We start from the raw sequence: 16,707 nt of genomic DNA, 5'->3' as shown, positions 1-16,707 counted from the left end.
AAACAGGTATGGCCAGAACTGGTCACTTCTCAGTTTCCAAAGAACCTTCTGTAAGAAGATGATGGTATAAATGGGGAAGAAACCAGAGCTAGCTGGCTCTCTGAAGAAAGATTTTAAAAGGATCTTCCTCTTAAAACTGTTTCTTTTTGCCCATACATTCAACAGAGCAGTTATTTGTAAAGGCAGGGGCTAAGGATGGAAAAAAAGAAAAAAACCTATAGCAAGCCTACAGGATGGATAGTTCTGGGAGACCCTTGTTTGGAAGGTTAACTTATGGATGTTCTGTGAATAGTAAAGTCCAGTATACTAGGGCTTAAATTCTGCTCCCATTCATACTTGTTTCAAGTAAGTCTTATAACCCAGTTCTTTTCAAATTCAGGCGTAAGAATCACCTGGAGATTAACAATCTGTTAACACAGATTGCTGGGCTCCCTCCTTGAAGTTTGATTCTGAGTGGGGCTGTGAATTTGCCTTTCTGTGTGCTCCTGCTGCTGTTGGTGGTTCTGGTCCAAAGACGATACTTGGAGAAGCATTCTGTAACTTATCTGAATCTGTTTTCTCATCTATATAAAAGAAATCCTAACATCTATCCCACAAAGTTCTTGTGAGGAGTAAACGAGAACTTATCAATGACATGCACCCCCATGTTCACAGCAGCACTATTCACAATAGCCAAGACATGGAAACAACGTAAATGTCCATCAACAGATGAATGGATAAAGATGTGGTATATATATATACAATGGAATGCTACTCAGCCATAAAAAAGAATGAAATGATGCCATTTGCAGCAACATGGATGCAACTAGAGATCATCATACTAAGTGAAGTAAGTCAGAAAGAGAAAGACAATATGATATCGCTTATATGTGGAATCTAAAATATGACACAAATGAACCTATCTACAAAACAGAAACAGACTCACGGACACAGAGAACAGACTTGAGGTTGCCAAGGGCAAGGGGGTTGGGGGAGGGATGGAGTGGGATTTGGGATTAGCAGATGTGAGCTATTATATATAGAATGAATAAACAACAAGGTCCTACTGTATATGTATAGCTCAGAGAACTATATTCAGTATCTTATGAAAAACCATAATGGAAAAGAACAAAAGAATGTATATACATATATATGTACATATATACATACATACATATATATGTACATATATATACATATATATGTACATATATATGTATGTATGTATAACTGAATCACTTTGCTGTATAGCAGAAATTAACATAACACTGTAAATCAACTATACTTCGATTAAAAAAAAGAACATGTCAATGAAGCGCTAAATAAAGGCAGGTGACTGTTATTATTAAAGCTGAGAGCACCCAGATGTTTTACGTAGTGAGGAGGGCTATTGGCTATGAGCCTATTTCTTTGAAAATCTATCAGCCCAAGTCCAATAAACTCAGCTTATTGACTATGATGAAAGACTCTTTTATCCTGGTTTTTCCCACTGAGATGGGAGAGTTAGCTGCAATTCTTATGTGCATTAGATGGTAACGTTTTATTAAAGCTGCTGCTGGTGGTTCTAAAGATTTTAATTAATTGTACATTTTATTGTCCTTGTTTCCCTGAAGCTTCATAAGCAAAGCACTCCATTTTAAAACTAATAAATTATGAAAGACATTGCCAAGATTCTGATTCACATTAGAGTCAGGAGAGCTTGCCCTGGTTCTATCATCATCAACATCACAACATGTGACCTGCAACCAACACTTCTATTTTTTAATATATCACCGTCAATAAAAAGGAAAATTCATTCAAGAAACACTGTTACAAGGATTCTTGCTAAACCATAAATTATGTTACAGAGAATGTTAAAAAAAAAAATCTGTCTCCCATCAAAATATATTAAGTGATGTATTATTTTAAACATAGAGTGCATCTGTCTGCCTGCTTCTCTCTCCCCTACATCTCACCCCCACTTCCTCACTAAAGACACTTCTAATCCTGGCCTTCAATCATAAAAATATTATAAGAATATTTTCAAAGGGTCATTCTCCAATACTTGATGTTTTCATCCCCTATTCTGGCAAAACAGGATAAAAGAAAGTACATGAATTATGTTACAGGTCTTAGGACTCTGAGTATTTTACAAATAAATTCAAAACATTTTGGTATTTTAAGAAAAATAAAGAAGCTCAGAAGCAAACATCCCATTAAAAAAACTCTATTATTGTTTCATATTAAGTGTCATTTATTTGACCTGACGCACTTATAGTACAGAAGTACTTAGATATAAAAAAGCAGTTATTAAAGTTTCTTGGTTTAAGAGCAAAATAATTATTCTAACTTGTATAATTTTTAAACCACTTCGAGGTAAAATTGACATAAAAATGCTGTACCTATTTAATGTATACAATCTGATGAGTTTGAAGATAAGTATATTACCCAGGAAAGCTTCACCACAATCTATGCCATAAACAAATCCATCACCTACAAAAGTTTCCTCTCATCCTCTCATTTTTTTGTGATAAATCATGTAATATTTTAAAAGACTAACTTGATAACCTAATTTTCAAAAGAAGAGACAAGACTGGATAGATCTAAATGCCACACTCACATAAAAAATTAGGATCTCCATAAAGGCACCTAAGCAAACATGATACCCATGCCCCCCAACCCCCCCAAAAAACAAAGCAGACATGTTCAGAGACTAAGCTTTATTACTATTGCAACAGCTTTTCCTAATTAACAGAGAAAAATCCAAATCTCATTTTTTAGTGATGGCAAGGCACTCAGAAAGTAAAGGGAAAAAAAGAAACTGGTAGATTTCAGCTCCACAGGCCACTCCCCTGCCTGTCATGTTTGATGTCTGCCAGGAAAAGTACTCTAGGAAAAGCACTTCTTAACACCTATTTTTAAAAATCTGGCACAGGCAGCTTAAACGAATCCAGAGTCTGGCCATCAGATAGAAAGACTTCTTTGGGGCATATATACATGAAAGAGGAGACACAACCTCAAACTCTTCCTGTTCAACACAGCAGTCTGCAACAGCTCTGAATTATGTGGGGCAGGTGTGGGGATGGCATTCTTCTGGATATTCTCCTATAGGCTCAGAGAGAGGGAGGGAAAAGGGAGGAAGATGACAAAATAGAACCTGGCTGAACTGTCATCTTAAATTGCCAGAACTGAACATAGGCCAATACCAAGTTTCCTCCACTATCGCTCTCCCCGCACTCTTCCTGAAAGAAACAAATCTAAAATACTTGGTTTATGTAGGGAATTCAACAGTCACAGCCAAAAAGCGCCAGAAGACCCTTACCTGTACCCTTTAGGAATTAATGGGGTGAGCACATTGATGGGTACCATAAAAGCCTTCAGGAGTTATTATGAGTCACAGTGGCAGAAGTGTCCCTCAGATCTTTGCCCAAACACATCAGCTACGGTGAAAATCTAGTGACCAGACACAAAGCCAAACACGTTCTCTGGCTTCTCCCACAGACACCAAGAGCTTCTCCTCCAGTTTCAAATCTAGTGGGTTGTGCCTACATTTGATCAATGAATTTACAAGGGAGGGAGGAGGGGTACCTGAGAAAGCAGATGGACTGAAAGAACCTTATTTCATCTCTTTGGATCTCAGATTTCTCAGCGGTAAAAAGAGAATGTTATACTAAGTGATCTTTAAAATCTCTTCCAGACACCAAATGTCCTGATTTCACACACCATCAGAGTAACTGGATTACTGGACTGAGGAAATTTAGGTCATTCGTTGAAGCCTTTGAGAAATGTTTGAAGAAAATTGATTTTGCCTCTTTACTCAGAACTAACAGAAATGTATTTTCCTCCCAGTTTAATAGTGGGTACTAATAATTAATAATGCATTTAGAACTTTCTGCGTAAGCAAGATTTATGCTTTGGGAATGAATTTAAAAGGCTGTAAGGAAGGGAAAAGCAGTGAAACTCATCTTGAGATTAAGGAGAAAAAGCAAAATTTGAACACTATCATTAACATGAAAAAATTAAAAAGAACACTTATGGTATTTTTCAAATGTGAATTTGGCCAGTTATAAGGATTTTCACGATGAAAAGTATGTGTTTCCATGGTCTAAAACTATTTCAAATCTCTGCAGTTATGTCTTGCTTTGAGATTATTCCTCCTGATTTCTCTCTACAGGGAGGTAAGAGTTTTCCTGACCAGGGCTGCATACCTCTAATTTCGTTCTTCCTAATCCTCCTTTCTCCTCTAATTCATCTGAATCCCATTTTCTTCAGGACACAGCTCGAATCCCACTTCCTTATGTCTTTCCAGACACATAAATCTCTCATTTTCTCAATTCAGTCTTAGAGCCGGTTCTATTCGTTTATTTACAATTAATCATGCCCTGCCTTGGGTATTTCCTCACTATATTCAACTTACTTATCCATATTTACTCTATTTTCTCACCTCTACTAGAAGTGTCAGGACAGCAAGAGTATTACATCTTTACATGATTTTACCTAACATATATGCCTCCCGCTTTTGGTGTGAAAATGCCTCTTTCACTCAGTATAACAACACAAACCATGTAAATGATGTATAAACGGATATACTAGTCTTACTAAGATACAATGTTATGGCCCATTCTAGGGGCAACTAAGTAACTGATCAGTCATTTTCATTCATTTTTCAAAAACCATTTACAGTAACCTAAAGTAGGGCAACTTGGCGTGTGCCTTTAAAGCCACATGCTGAGAACTTGGGCCATGCACCTCAAATCAACCATGCCACCCGGGGTCTGTCATGCAAGACAAGCAACTCAGTGTATTAGAAGGAAGTAAAACCAACAAATAAACAGACTGCCAGGAAGGAAACCTGGTAATAGATGTAATTAATTTCAAGCTCGAGAAAATGGGAATGAAAAGCACAAACGTGGCTCAGATAGGGGCAGCAGCCTCTGGTAATTAAGTGCAGCTACCTCCCTTTTCCTCCTTTTAGATCTCCTCTCAGCCTCCATTTTTACTTTGGAAAAAAAAAGGACCACATCTCAGATAAAGCAAATGTCTATTGCCATCGTAACTCAGTTTTTCAATGTTAACAACACCCCTATGTGGGACATGGATCATTTTCACGTGTGAGCTGGCACCCAGATCCAGTAATTATCCTTTAAGGAGCTTAGAATGCATTGAAGACTATCACTTCAATTATCTGCAGGTGGCAAAGGTCAGCACGCTGATTTTCAAGTGAAGAGCTGAGACATGAGCGACTAAATGATCTTACATTTACAAGGCCCTTCTGTAGAAGAACTCAGGCCTTTGGCATTACCTTGTTGCCTTTTCAATGAAATATAAAAATGTCAAAACCAAATCATTTGCAAACAAGTGTCCATTCCACATAACAATGTTGGCTCGACCGCACTTACTATAACATTTTAAATCCATGTTCAACCTATTTGGTTATTTACTAACAATTTATTCCAAGACAGCAATTTATTTTTTCTTAAACCAGGATTTCTACATGGATGGCACCACACTGTGCACAGCATTAATATGATCTCATTATTTTGTGCAAATTATTTTAACAAATTACCGTAAAATTTTTAAAATCCTCTGCTTTCAACGTCATCATTATCATCATCTCTCTTGTAACTGTTCTCCATTTCTTTACCTAATCATCAAAGACAAGTTTCCCTTTCCATGTTATATTAGTCCTGCAAAGGAGCTCCAACAGAGAAGAACACAATCAAGTGCATTCAAATAAAGCCTCCTTCTAAAGCAATAATCAGACGGTGCTTAGGTGGTAAAGTATGCAGGGGCAGAAGGGAGAGAAACTGTCCATCCTTCCTGGGCACCTTCAAAGCTGAAATCTAGTCCCACATTTCTAGACATGTGCAGACTATTGCAAACCTCCTTCCTGCCCAATCTTTCCTTCTACTTCCTTTTCCTGTTTCCAAACTTCCCTGCATCTCCCTCTTGATCCCCTCTCAACCATCCCCTCCTCCACACCCCAGTGGGTGATTTGGCCTTGACTCTATTATTAGAAGAATTCGGGATGGGAGGGGTGCAATTTCCATCCCTCCACCTCCGCATCCCCAGCCTCAACCATTGTTTTGAAGAGGGAAAATTTAAAGGGAAAACTAACCATGTTGGAAATTAAGTTAAAATTTTAAAAAAAGAAAATCTGTGAAGTATCTGAAATATCATTGAGAAAAACAGCTTAGAAGGGGACAACATAAAAATGAAAACCCAAAACCATAAGAATCAGGGTCACTGTTCTCAAAGAAGAAGAGCCCTCTAACATCTATAATGTTAATTACTACAAACTGCAGGACAACAGTTTCATCACAATCCAGTAACACATGAAGTAAAATTTCTAGTTAGCCAATCAACATTAAGAATTATAACACAGCCTCTTGGTGAGTGTTCATTTTCTTCATTCGATAAATATTGGTGGAACATCTACAATGTGCCTGGAACTGGGCTAAGAAACCTTAGCTTTTACAAATGAAACCCACACTGCTCTTCTTGAAAGATGAGGCTGCTCTCTCCCAGCCAGGGCCTTGCTGTGCATATGATCAACAGCAGATATTTGTAAATGGCTAAGTACTAAGTCTGTGAACCATTTTCTCACCTCATAAAGTTATGTGAAACACAAGAGGATAAAACCAAATGGCAGTCTAGCCTAGGCATGTATTCAATCATAGAAGAGGACAAATATTTTTCTCTAAACAAAATTGCTCCTGTGGGAAATATAAGTGATAGCAACAACAATAATAAAGTCCAAAAAACAGATGCAAACAGAAATATATAACCTATTTAAGAATAAACAAAGTAAGAAGAATCATGATAAACTCAGTTATATTCTGATCTTCAGGGAATATTTTTGTCTATTTCTTCAACCTTTAAGCAGTTTTTCTAAAGCACATACTTGAGACTGAAACTTCTGTGCTCATCTTTGCCCCAGGCCCCCTCTCAAAGAACCCTAGAAACCCGCCACACTTGTACACAGCTACCTGCAGTCTCCCTGCCCAAGTCCTCCATCCTTCTGTGGAATGTTTCCAGATCTTTCCACTAGGAATCCTGCCTGTGACTCTTCTTCTCCAGATTCCTAATGCAAATTTTTTGTGCCTCTCATGACACCATGGTCTTTGATTCCTTGGTGCATGGGAGGTTCTAGCACTGAAATGTTTTACTTTAGGACAGCAAAGATGTTACAATGTCTCCACTTCAGTATGTATTTGGTAATGTGTGTTAAATCTACAATATTTCTTACCTAAATTATACTGTGAAACTTTCAATACTCTATAGCTGCTACATAACTGTAATTTAATTTTTTAAAGAAAGCTTAGCAAAATTGGCCTAAAAGTTTTTTTATCGCATTTACATTCAGTACTGTCACCTGGAAACACAATTGTCAAGGTGCCAGCTGCTAATTTGTTTAACATCACTATTGTGCATTTTTAACAAAATAATTGTTCAAGATTTTTCTTGTCACTATCACCATGACAACAAAATTTATATCTACTTTTTGTATATTAGTTGCTCCAGAAAAGCCCAGAATGACAAGAATGTTGGTCAGCTTCCCAAACATAGTTCTAAAAAGATCTACTTTTTCCTTTCACTCTTAAATTCTTTGGTGACAATAAAAAGCTGGAAGATTTCTGTTTTCCATAGTGCCTATCCATTAGGAGTTATTTTCAGAGTAGAAATAGCAATATAGTCTAAGAGTCATCACATTTGGCTAAGGCGCTGAAAATAACCCAGGTCTCCGGCATGGTTCACAGCAAAGACTATTAATATGACCCTGTTGAATAATGTAGCTGTTACCTTAGCCTTATACTTGGGATGCTTTCAGGATTTAAGCAGCTAAGAACAAGAACCACAAACTAAATTTAAAACACTCCACCGAAAATCATATTAAGCTGAAAACTATAAATTAAACTTGTCTCTAAGCAACAATCTAAATAGTCAAAACTTAGTGAAAACATTCACTTTCGAAAACAGCCTACTGCTTTGGGTTTCCATTGACTCATTACTGCCAAATATACATATAAAATGCATGGTAAGTAAACCAACTCGAAATGAAATAAATTTCTAAAATTCTAAAAAGAATTATCCACTAAAAAATTAAGTCCTCAGCTGCCATAAACTCAAAATGCATCAACATGCCTTTAAATTTTAATCATTAGATAAGAGGCAGTTATAATGACAAATATTCTTCAACCTAGCTTTTCTTTAATTAAAAAATCAGTCTATAAGTCAAGTGGCTGATATAGGCAGACCGTACTTTATTAAGTGAAAAGTTAAATGTCCAGTTTACTGCATAAGAAGCCATCATTAAAATTTCACTAAAATACCAAACATTTTTTAAATACTAGATTAAGAATTCTTATTGCATCTCCTCAGAACCCTATAGGATTTTATGGAAATAACAAAGGAGTTTCACTTTCACAGTTTTTTCATGGCTATTCAAATCAACCAGGGTGAAATGATCAAACTTCTACCTATAAGCAGTTCAAAATCAGGCTCCTGAAAATTTTAAACAGCAGAAAGGGAACACTGAACTTGTTAACACAAAAATCTGCCTAGTGTCTAAGGCTCTGTTTATAATCTAACCAAATAAAACTATAGGTCAGCTACAGAGCGTAACTCAGCTGTTTTTGTTTGGTTTAATTGTCAGGTGATTAAAATACTGAGGGTAATAGAAAAACCCATTTTAAGTCAATTAAGCAAACAAATTCAACCTTCCTGGGAAACAAGAAACACACCCCTCTTTCTCTTTTCTCTCACTCCCCTCCCCTTACCATCTCTTGGGGATGAAGGTACCCAATCACTTCAACTTCTCGGAGAGGTCTGTTGTCTTAATAGCTAGCTTCTTTATTTTACTTCACCCAGGAGAACTGATTTCCTGCATCACAAGTAGACAGGTTTCATACGAAATCTTAAGATCACATTTTCTACGTAAAGAATGAAAAATCTATTTTCCTAAAAGTTTCAGATCAAAACTTGCCAGTTTCACAAGTGGAAATCAGCAGCCCTCCGCCTCCGTGTTTCCTTCCCTCCCTGTTTCTCTCTTTCCTTCCCAGGCTCAACTCCTCTCATTGCCCAAGCAGCTTCCCTCCACATCTCTCCTCTACCTCTCCAGAAAGCCCTACCTCCAAACGGAAGGGGAGGAAGTTCAAGCAGCGCTGGCTATTCACACCTGGCCCTGCCCTCAGCTGCTCCTTCACCGACTCTGATCAGGTCATGAGTGGGAAAAACGGAGGGGCGTCCACGCTCTGCTCACTCCATCCTACCCGGAATCTCCTGGGGAAGCAGCAGAATCGCGCCAAGGGTGGGAGGCGCTCCCAGAGCTGCCTGTCTTTGCAGATTCTTGCAGCTCCTACCAAGCTTCTTCCCAAAACCCAAAAACATTTCCACGCAGGAAATGTGGGACCAGCCTTCCCCTAAGGTACGGGCTGGAAACCAACCGTTGAGCCTCTGTGCACGGGGAGATTCTGGGGGTGAAAGTAGGGACCAGCGATGGATGGAAGCTCATTTGGCTTCTAGACCCCAGAGAAGAAACACACTGTGTTCATACCAGGTGTTGAACCTCCACCTCGCCCGGGCATCGTCTCGGGAAGAACGAGGACACCTCCCCCGCCCCAACCCCAATCACCAAGTGATGGGGTAGCAGGCAGCTGGGACCCAAAGCGCCGGCGCTCGGCGGCAGCAGCGCCTACAGCTGGGCATGGGGCCTCTCCCAAGGGGTCTCAGGCACACGAATGAATACACACACACGCACACACACAATGGGCATCCCCACACCTGCTCGGCGGCAACCCGCCTCCCCCTCGCTGCTCTCCGGGTCCGCTGAGAGGTGCCAGGCACCCCCGAGACACGCGCCCACAGCCACGCGCGCAGCGAGAGGCCAACAATGGGGGTGTCCAGTTCGCTGGTAAACACACCCCAGCCCTCACCCCTGGCCAAACCCGGCCGAAGCGGAGGGAGTGGGTACAGAGGCCACACGCAGGGAGCCCCGAGAACCGGGCGGACCGGGGCTGCTTCCCGTGAGGCTCGAAAGGACAGGCGGGATCCCCGATCCAGGCGGCCGCCTCGCCCCGGCCTCGGGGGATGAGGCACCCCGAGGAGGGGGCACCCCGAGGAGAGCGCACTCGGAAGAGCCCGGGCTGGCAGAGCGCCCCGGGGGCTCCCACCCCGGAACCCCGCGCCCACCCTGGGACCTCGGTTACCGCCGCCTCCGCCGGGGCCCTCGCCGCCTCCTCTGCGGCGCGGGAGAAGTCGGGCTCGCAGCTCGCGCCGTCCGTCGCCATCTTCCTGCTCTAGCGGATCCGAATGCGAGCTCGGAGCGGCAGCCCCGGGATCAGCCCTCCCGGCGGCGGGCGGTGCTTAACCCGCGGCGGCCCCGGGACGCGGGCGCCCGCAGCCGGGCCGCAGCCGCCGCCGCCGCCGCCGCCGCCGCCGCCACGCTCCCTCCGCCCCCTCGCCGCCGCCGCCCCCGCCGCCTTAACCCGCTGCGCGCCGGTGCGCCGCCCGCCGCCGCCTGGTCCCCGCCCGGGGCTGCCAGCCATCAGCCGGCTCCTTGAGGTGAGAGAACTGGGCACGTGCCCAGGCCGGGTTAAGGCCCGGAGCGCAGAGGGCAGAATCAAAGCTCCAGGGCGAGGCGAAGGAAAGAAGGCGCCCAAGAGCTGATTCGCCTGACACGGCCCCACCGAGCCGGCGGGGCAACGACGGACCGATTAAATGTCTGGCCTCCCGAATCCGAATTCAGTGTTAGAGCCAGGAAAGTCCTTCACTCCAGCCCCCTCTCTAGCCCACCTCTAGAAAACACAGAAGGCACCCTTTGCTTTTTTCTTAAAATAAAAATTAAAAAAATTTGTTTTTACATCCAACACTGCCGCCAGGGCGTTTTTACCCATTTGGTGTATATGCCTGCCTTTGTTTGATTCCCCTTCTCCCAAAACCATCAACTTCCAGATCAAAATTCGTGCTGCTACCCTTTATTACGTTACACCCGGCCCCTCAGCCCTACCTTTCTATACAATCTCTTTTCACGAAAGGTGAAGCAAGTCACTTTTTTGTTCTTTACGGCAAAACTTAGTGATTTTCTGAAGGGCTAACTAAGAAGTGTTAAGTGTCATCGCTTGTAAAAGAAAGCTCTCTACTTTTAAGAGAATTTCAAAGAATTACTCCCATGTGGTGGGGACACACACACCAAAAAACAAAAAGAAAACAAAAAACTTGCCTAAAAATTGATTTTATGGGAATTATAGGTCTCAGAAGGTATCTTATGAGATGAGTGAGTTAGGCTCAAGCTCTTAATTTTCCCTTCCCACATCGGATTCAGTTCCTACCCTTTCCTGCCAATTCCTAGGATGTGAAAATCTATCACCTTATCAAGACCGTATGGTACATGCCTTCCCAAATCACCAGATCCCAAAAATGTGTTGAAAGCACAAAATCAAATGGAGGCATTCAAGCTGTGTCTCAAAGAAGTAAAAGCAAACCATAACCAAATCCTGGACTTGAATTTCTGGAAGATGAATGTTTAGTCTTAGGGTTACAGATCAGAGTTCATTCTTTAAAATGGCAGACTCCTAATGAAAGGTTTCGGCAGTTTAATTGCTTCACTTTCCAAATTGGATCTAAATATGACACAAAACGGGGCAGAGAAAAATCTTTTCTACAAAGGCCCTGAAGGGGGGGTATCAATACATTGTAAAAAGTTCCCTTCCAGAAAAGGTCTACATCAAGAAAGAAGTTTCACCTGGAACCCTGGGGTTAAGGGTCAAAGGTTTAGAAATCACCTCCAGGGTATCTTATAACCAGAGGTGCTCATTTATTTTTCTTTGACTTGCACTCTGATAGCTACTCTCTCTTTTAGCCCTATGTTTTCCATCCCTGTTCATTGTACCACTTTCTTTTATCAAATATTCTCTCTGAAATTGCTCAATATTAGAAAAACTAGATTCCTTATAAGATGAAAGAAAAGCATTTGACAGTAAAACTTAGGTGCTGAACTGATAGTAAAAATTCTAAGTTGAAACCTAAAGCATTCCTTGTTCTTTTCAAAATGCATTTTCACATCACAAGGTAATACATTTTCTTGATACTGATACTTGATACTGATGTTGAATTACTACCCGAGCGAGCAATTAACAGCCCACTTCGGGGGGGGTGGATAAAAAAGAATAAAAGAATAAACTTCACTTGGGAGTTAAGAACTGGGAATATGACATGACAGTATTTCTGGGAAGCAAATCCCATTCATTTTATACATGCAGCTCAATTTTAAAAAAATCGTCATTGGGAAGAAATAGCTTCTATTAGTCTAAATAAAATTAAAGCAGAATCACATCACAAAGGAATCAATCACTGAGTGGTTTCTTCCCTCTCACTTTATTTTTTTATGAAAAATAAACAGGTTTAAAAAAAGGAAGAAATCACAGGACAGCACATTTTCTAACTGCCAAAATCTAGGACCTAGGAAGGAAAACAAACAGCATTTTTTCTCTACCTTAAAGCTGCCACTGCCCAGTGCTGAGGGCTGAAGGAATATCCCACCCTACTGCACAGAAGTAGAACACGAGGAGTTAACTGCCTCACCAGCTGCTTGGCCCAGGCTGCTTCTCCACCTGGAGGACACTTGCTGGGGTTTGTTTTTTTTTTTTTTACTCTCCTGAGAATTAGCCTCTGTTGAGATTGCAAATTAACTCTTTCTGAAAGACTTCCTTTGCACAAAGACAGGCTCTATTAGCATCAAACCAAAATAGATCTGAAAGGGTAGTGACTTGATGGCTCTAGAAATTAAATCTTTTGAAGCTTCATAAACAGCTAAAAAAAAAAAAAAAAAGACATCCCAGGGTTAGAGTGAAAATTTCTGGAAGGTGGGGAAAAGAAGAGAGATGGACGTATACACAGGAAGAAAAAAAACTAATATATATAACAAAATGAATCATGATCGTTAATCAGTAAATTTCTTTCATCATTAAAATGGAAGGAGAGACGGTCTTCCCTGGTGATCTAGTGGTTAAGACTCGGTGCTTCCACTGTAGGGGGAATGGGTTCGATCCCTGGTTGGGGAACTAAGATCCCGCATGCTGCACGGTGTGGCCAAAAAAAAAAAAAAAAAAAAAAATGGAAGGAGAGATACCGAATATTTTACAAACAGAGAAAACTATTGGTTTCATTATTTTCTGAATCCTGGAATAGAGGTATTTGTGCTGAGCCATAGCACGCTCTTCAAGATTCTCTTTTAAGACCAATGAAATGGGTTTCTGCAGCTAGAAATGCAAATTTAGCTTGAGGAGCCAAGTGGTTTTCTGATTAAACCATGGCCTCGACCTCACTAGCCACATCCTCCAATCCGCTAAACCAAAAACCCAAAGAGTTATACACAATGATGCAATGGGACGCTTCATCTTTTCACATGGAAGGAACTTACACATATCCTAAAGCAGTTTCCCTGGTAGAATAAGAGAATTCTTTATTTCAGTCAATGACAACATTTATGTTAACTCCAAAGAGCAAACCATATGTTATCATGCCTAAGTATTGCCAAATGACAAAATTACTGAGTAGCAAATCATTTCTGACTCTATCCACAAGGCTATAGTTATACAATTTAAATATTCCAGACCATGCTTATCCCTGTCTACACCACAGTGACCAACCTGGGAAGCCCCAAATCTTGACATAAGGAACTCTAACAAAAGAGCACAGATGAGCTTTGAGTGCCCTGTATCTATCACATGTTTTTGAAACCAAGACATTGCCAGAAATGAGTTTTTATATGACCTAACTACATTCCCTCTTAGTCAACTTGTCATTATCTGCATGTGCTTAGGCTCTTTGTGGATTTCACTCAGTAAATTTAATCCTAATCTAGTTAGCCACTCTTGTCAACAGCCTATGGTTTTGGAAGGCCTCCTCCACCAACTGCAGTTGCTGTGTGCCAAGGGAATGCAAGCTAATTTTACCTAAACGAAAGCAAAACATAATTAGAAAATTAAATCTGCCAGGTAGAAGCGAGCCAAAGCGAAACATAAATATATTATTATAATCACTCCCAGCCCCTTTTACCACCACCTCTAGCTGGGAATTGCATTTGGTCATTCAATGCTAAAGGAATGTCCAAATATAAAATATTTTTGAAGAGTGAAAGGTTCAGTAAGAACATTATTCCCTAGTTTGGTCACTCTAAGAACAGAAACTAGGGCTAATACAGAACAATGAAGCAGTGTTGGTTCAGTTCTATTTAATGTTTTTAACATCTTAAACCATTACTTGCTGATTGGACTCTTATCTGCAGAAGTCATTTACAAGAGTAAGTTTTACTGCTGAAGGATGTTTTAGTGCAAAACCATTACGGAAAAACAAAGAAATCTAGCCTGCTGCTGCCCCTCATCCACCTGAATTGGAAATGAATCTAAGTATTTCCGTTTATTCAGCCTCTTTAGCAACCCCACAAGCCTGCAGTATGTAGTTACCAGGCAACCACTAAAGCAGGGATGTTTATACCACTAGGCATTAATTATAGAGAACTTTATTTTTCTTAGAAAGTTTAAGAACTATATAAAACTATATATAAATAGGTTGTGAGATCAGACCCTTTTCTCCTCTGATGAGGAGTGTAGAACTAGCTATAAAATCAGAGCTGAGATTTTCTTTTCACTGTGGGCTATGTATTATTCAGTTCAAAGGGAAATGTAACATTTGAAGAATTGATAAGGAAACTAAAGATGATGACCTTAAATTTTGACAAATATGTAGATGGCATTTATGATTGACTTAGTGATGATTTACTTGTGATACAAAACGCAAGAGAAAAGCCATAAATGAATAGCTCGCCAATGTAAAGTTGTGAAATAAATGATACATTAACATTTCCCAGACAATTATAATCAGTAGCCATATACCAAGTTAATGGAGTTTCAAATACCTTTGGAATTTTTGAGACATAAATTCCACCTTATACTGTCTAAAATCTCACTTGATGACAATAGTTTTTTGGTCTACATTTTTTGATTGTTTCAAATCAGTTGGACTTATTTAGAATTGCCTGGAAATGTGATGTCATTATTTGAAAAGACATACTCTAAATATATGTAGCAGATGTTATTCAATTAACCAACAAATACAAAATAAAATTTAATTCATAACATGAATAAAACAATGTCATAGCTAGACTTGAAGGCTTATTTACATTTATGATTCAAGAATTTAAAGAAAAGAAGCATTGGTGTTGCTATTTTCATCCTAGGGAAAGTGAAGTCACCTGTAGAATAATAAAGAGAAATACTTCTGAAAAACCAGCATTAAGGTTTAAGTAGTCTGGAATTTTATTCTGACAATTAAAGAAACGTTTAACCACTGAGGCAGTTTTATGTTAGCAATACACAATATTTTTTTCCTTATGGAAAACAGAAATAGCCATCTACGGGCCATTACTATCAGAGTCAACATCCCTTTATTATTACATCATCACTTAATTTTCATGAGTTATTACTTTGAGCATTAACATCTTCTTTGTTAAGAATCAATTCAGTTGGGATGTATTTTACTACTACCTGTCTTCCCTTCAGTATCTGCTAAGGACCTCACATTGTCAGCTTTCAGCCTCCAACTGCTGACCATTGAATATCCAAAAGGCCTGATGCTATCTGGGTCACAAGACACGTTTGCTTGACATTTTCTGCTTTGATCAGCCCTCCACCCTCACCCAGTGTGGCCATAGATACCCACTGGAATAGCGGTGGGGAACCCCGTTCCCAAAATTTAAAATATGAGGAGTTGAACTGAATCTGCTCAAAACCCCTAAGCGTGAGCAGCGGGTAAAGGCACCCCATTTACAAATACCACATTGTATGATTCTGTTTCCTCTACAGAATCAATTTGAGAGCCATAGAACCAAACAAAAACATAATCATAAATTCAAATGGGAGAGGTAAAGCAATAAAGCTTCTAAAAGGAAAATAGCTTCACAAACTGTAAATCGGAACTTAAGTCCTTACTTTCAATGCAATTAATTTATCAATTTTTTGCCTCTATGATTAGCGTTTTGTGTCCTGTTTATTAAATCTTTGCTCAGCTCCTTCCCCTTCCAGATGCTGTTTTCTGTTGGTTTCTTGAAGTCTCATTCTGCACATACCCTGCTTAGAATTCAGCCTAAAATTTAAGAGGAAATTGTATACAAATCTTTTGGACTCTTTCTCTTAAGTTTCTTCCCCTCTGGGTCTTTGTCCTTCAAATCCCAGACACTTTGGCAACCCCCAAATAAAACTCATCTTTATTCCCAACCTCCACTCCATTCCTAGCCCTTCGCTCAAGAATCATTGCTCCTCAAGCCCTGCCTGCATTCACTACTTGCCAATGCCTTCTAACAGTTGTTTCATATATGTTGTTTCACTTGTTTAATTTTCAGTAGGAGGGTTGGCCCAATACTAGGTACCCTGTCATGACTGGAACTGAAAACCACATGTGCTTACTTTTAGAGAGACTATTTATAATTAACAAAACTTTCTAATGTTCCCTTGCCTAATTGTTTTGATCCAGGACCGTATGATTTGTTTTCTCGTTCTAGGGATTGGGGTGAAACCAGGGTTACACTCTCCAGTTGCCACTGACAAACAGAATCCAGGTACTGATATCTGCTACCTCATCTATAGTCAAACGTGAAAAACTATGTTGGCAATAAAGGATGACACTGCAGCAGTAGAACTAATATCATGACGTACAAACTATATTACCAGTCTTTAAAATGTAGCAATGTTC

At 40.1% G+C, this 16,707-nt stretch overlaps 1 protein-coding gene across 2 annotated transcripts in view; it reads right to left on the bottom strand.

The window, feature by feature from the left end:
• Positions 1-10,340, bottom strand: part of CTTNBP2 (cortactin binding protein 2) — a 171,805-nt gene extending 161,465 nt beyond the window's left edge. Inside the window, exon 1 of one of the 2 annotated variants that reach the window (XM_024128757.1) lies at positions 10,167-10,340. In XM_024128757.1, the coding sequence (XP_023984525.1) occupies positions 10,167-10,247 (81 nt within the window). In that variant the 5' untranslated portion in view covers positions 10,248-10,340. The remainder of the gene's footprint in view (positions 1-10,166) is intronic. The other variant, XM_024128762.3, reaches the window with a different exon arrangement.
• Positions 10,341-16,707: the final 6,367 nt, after the last annotated feature.

The sequence above is a fragment of the Physeter macrocephalus genome, chromosome 5 (genome assembly GCF_002837175.3).
Source record: "Physeter macrocephalus isolate SW-GA chromosome 5, ASM283717v5, whole genome shotgun sequence".
Classification (NCBI taxonomy): domain Eukaryota; kingdom Metazoa; phylum Chordata; class Mammalia; order Artiodactyla; family Physeteridae; genus Physeter; species Physeter macrocephalus.
The sequence above is the reverse complement of the archived record's forward strand: the minus strand, read 5'-3'. Positions and strand labels throughout refer to the sequence as shown.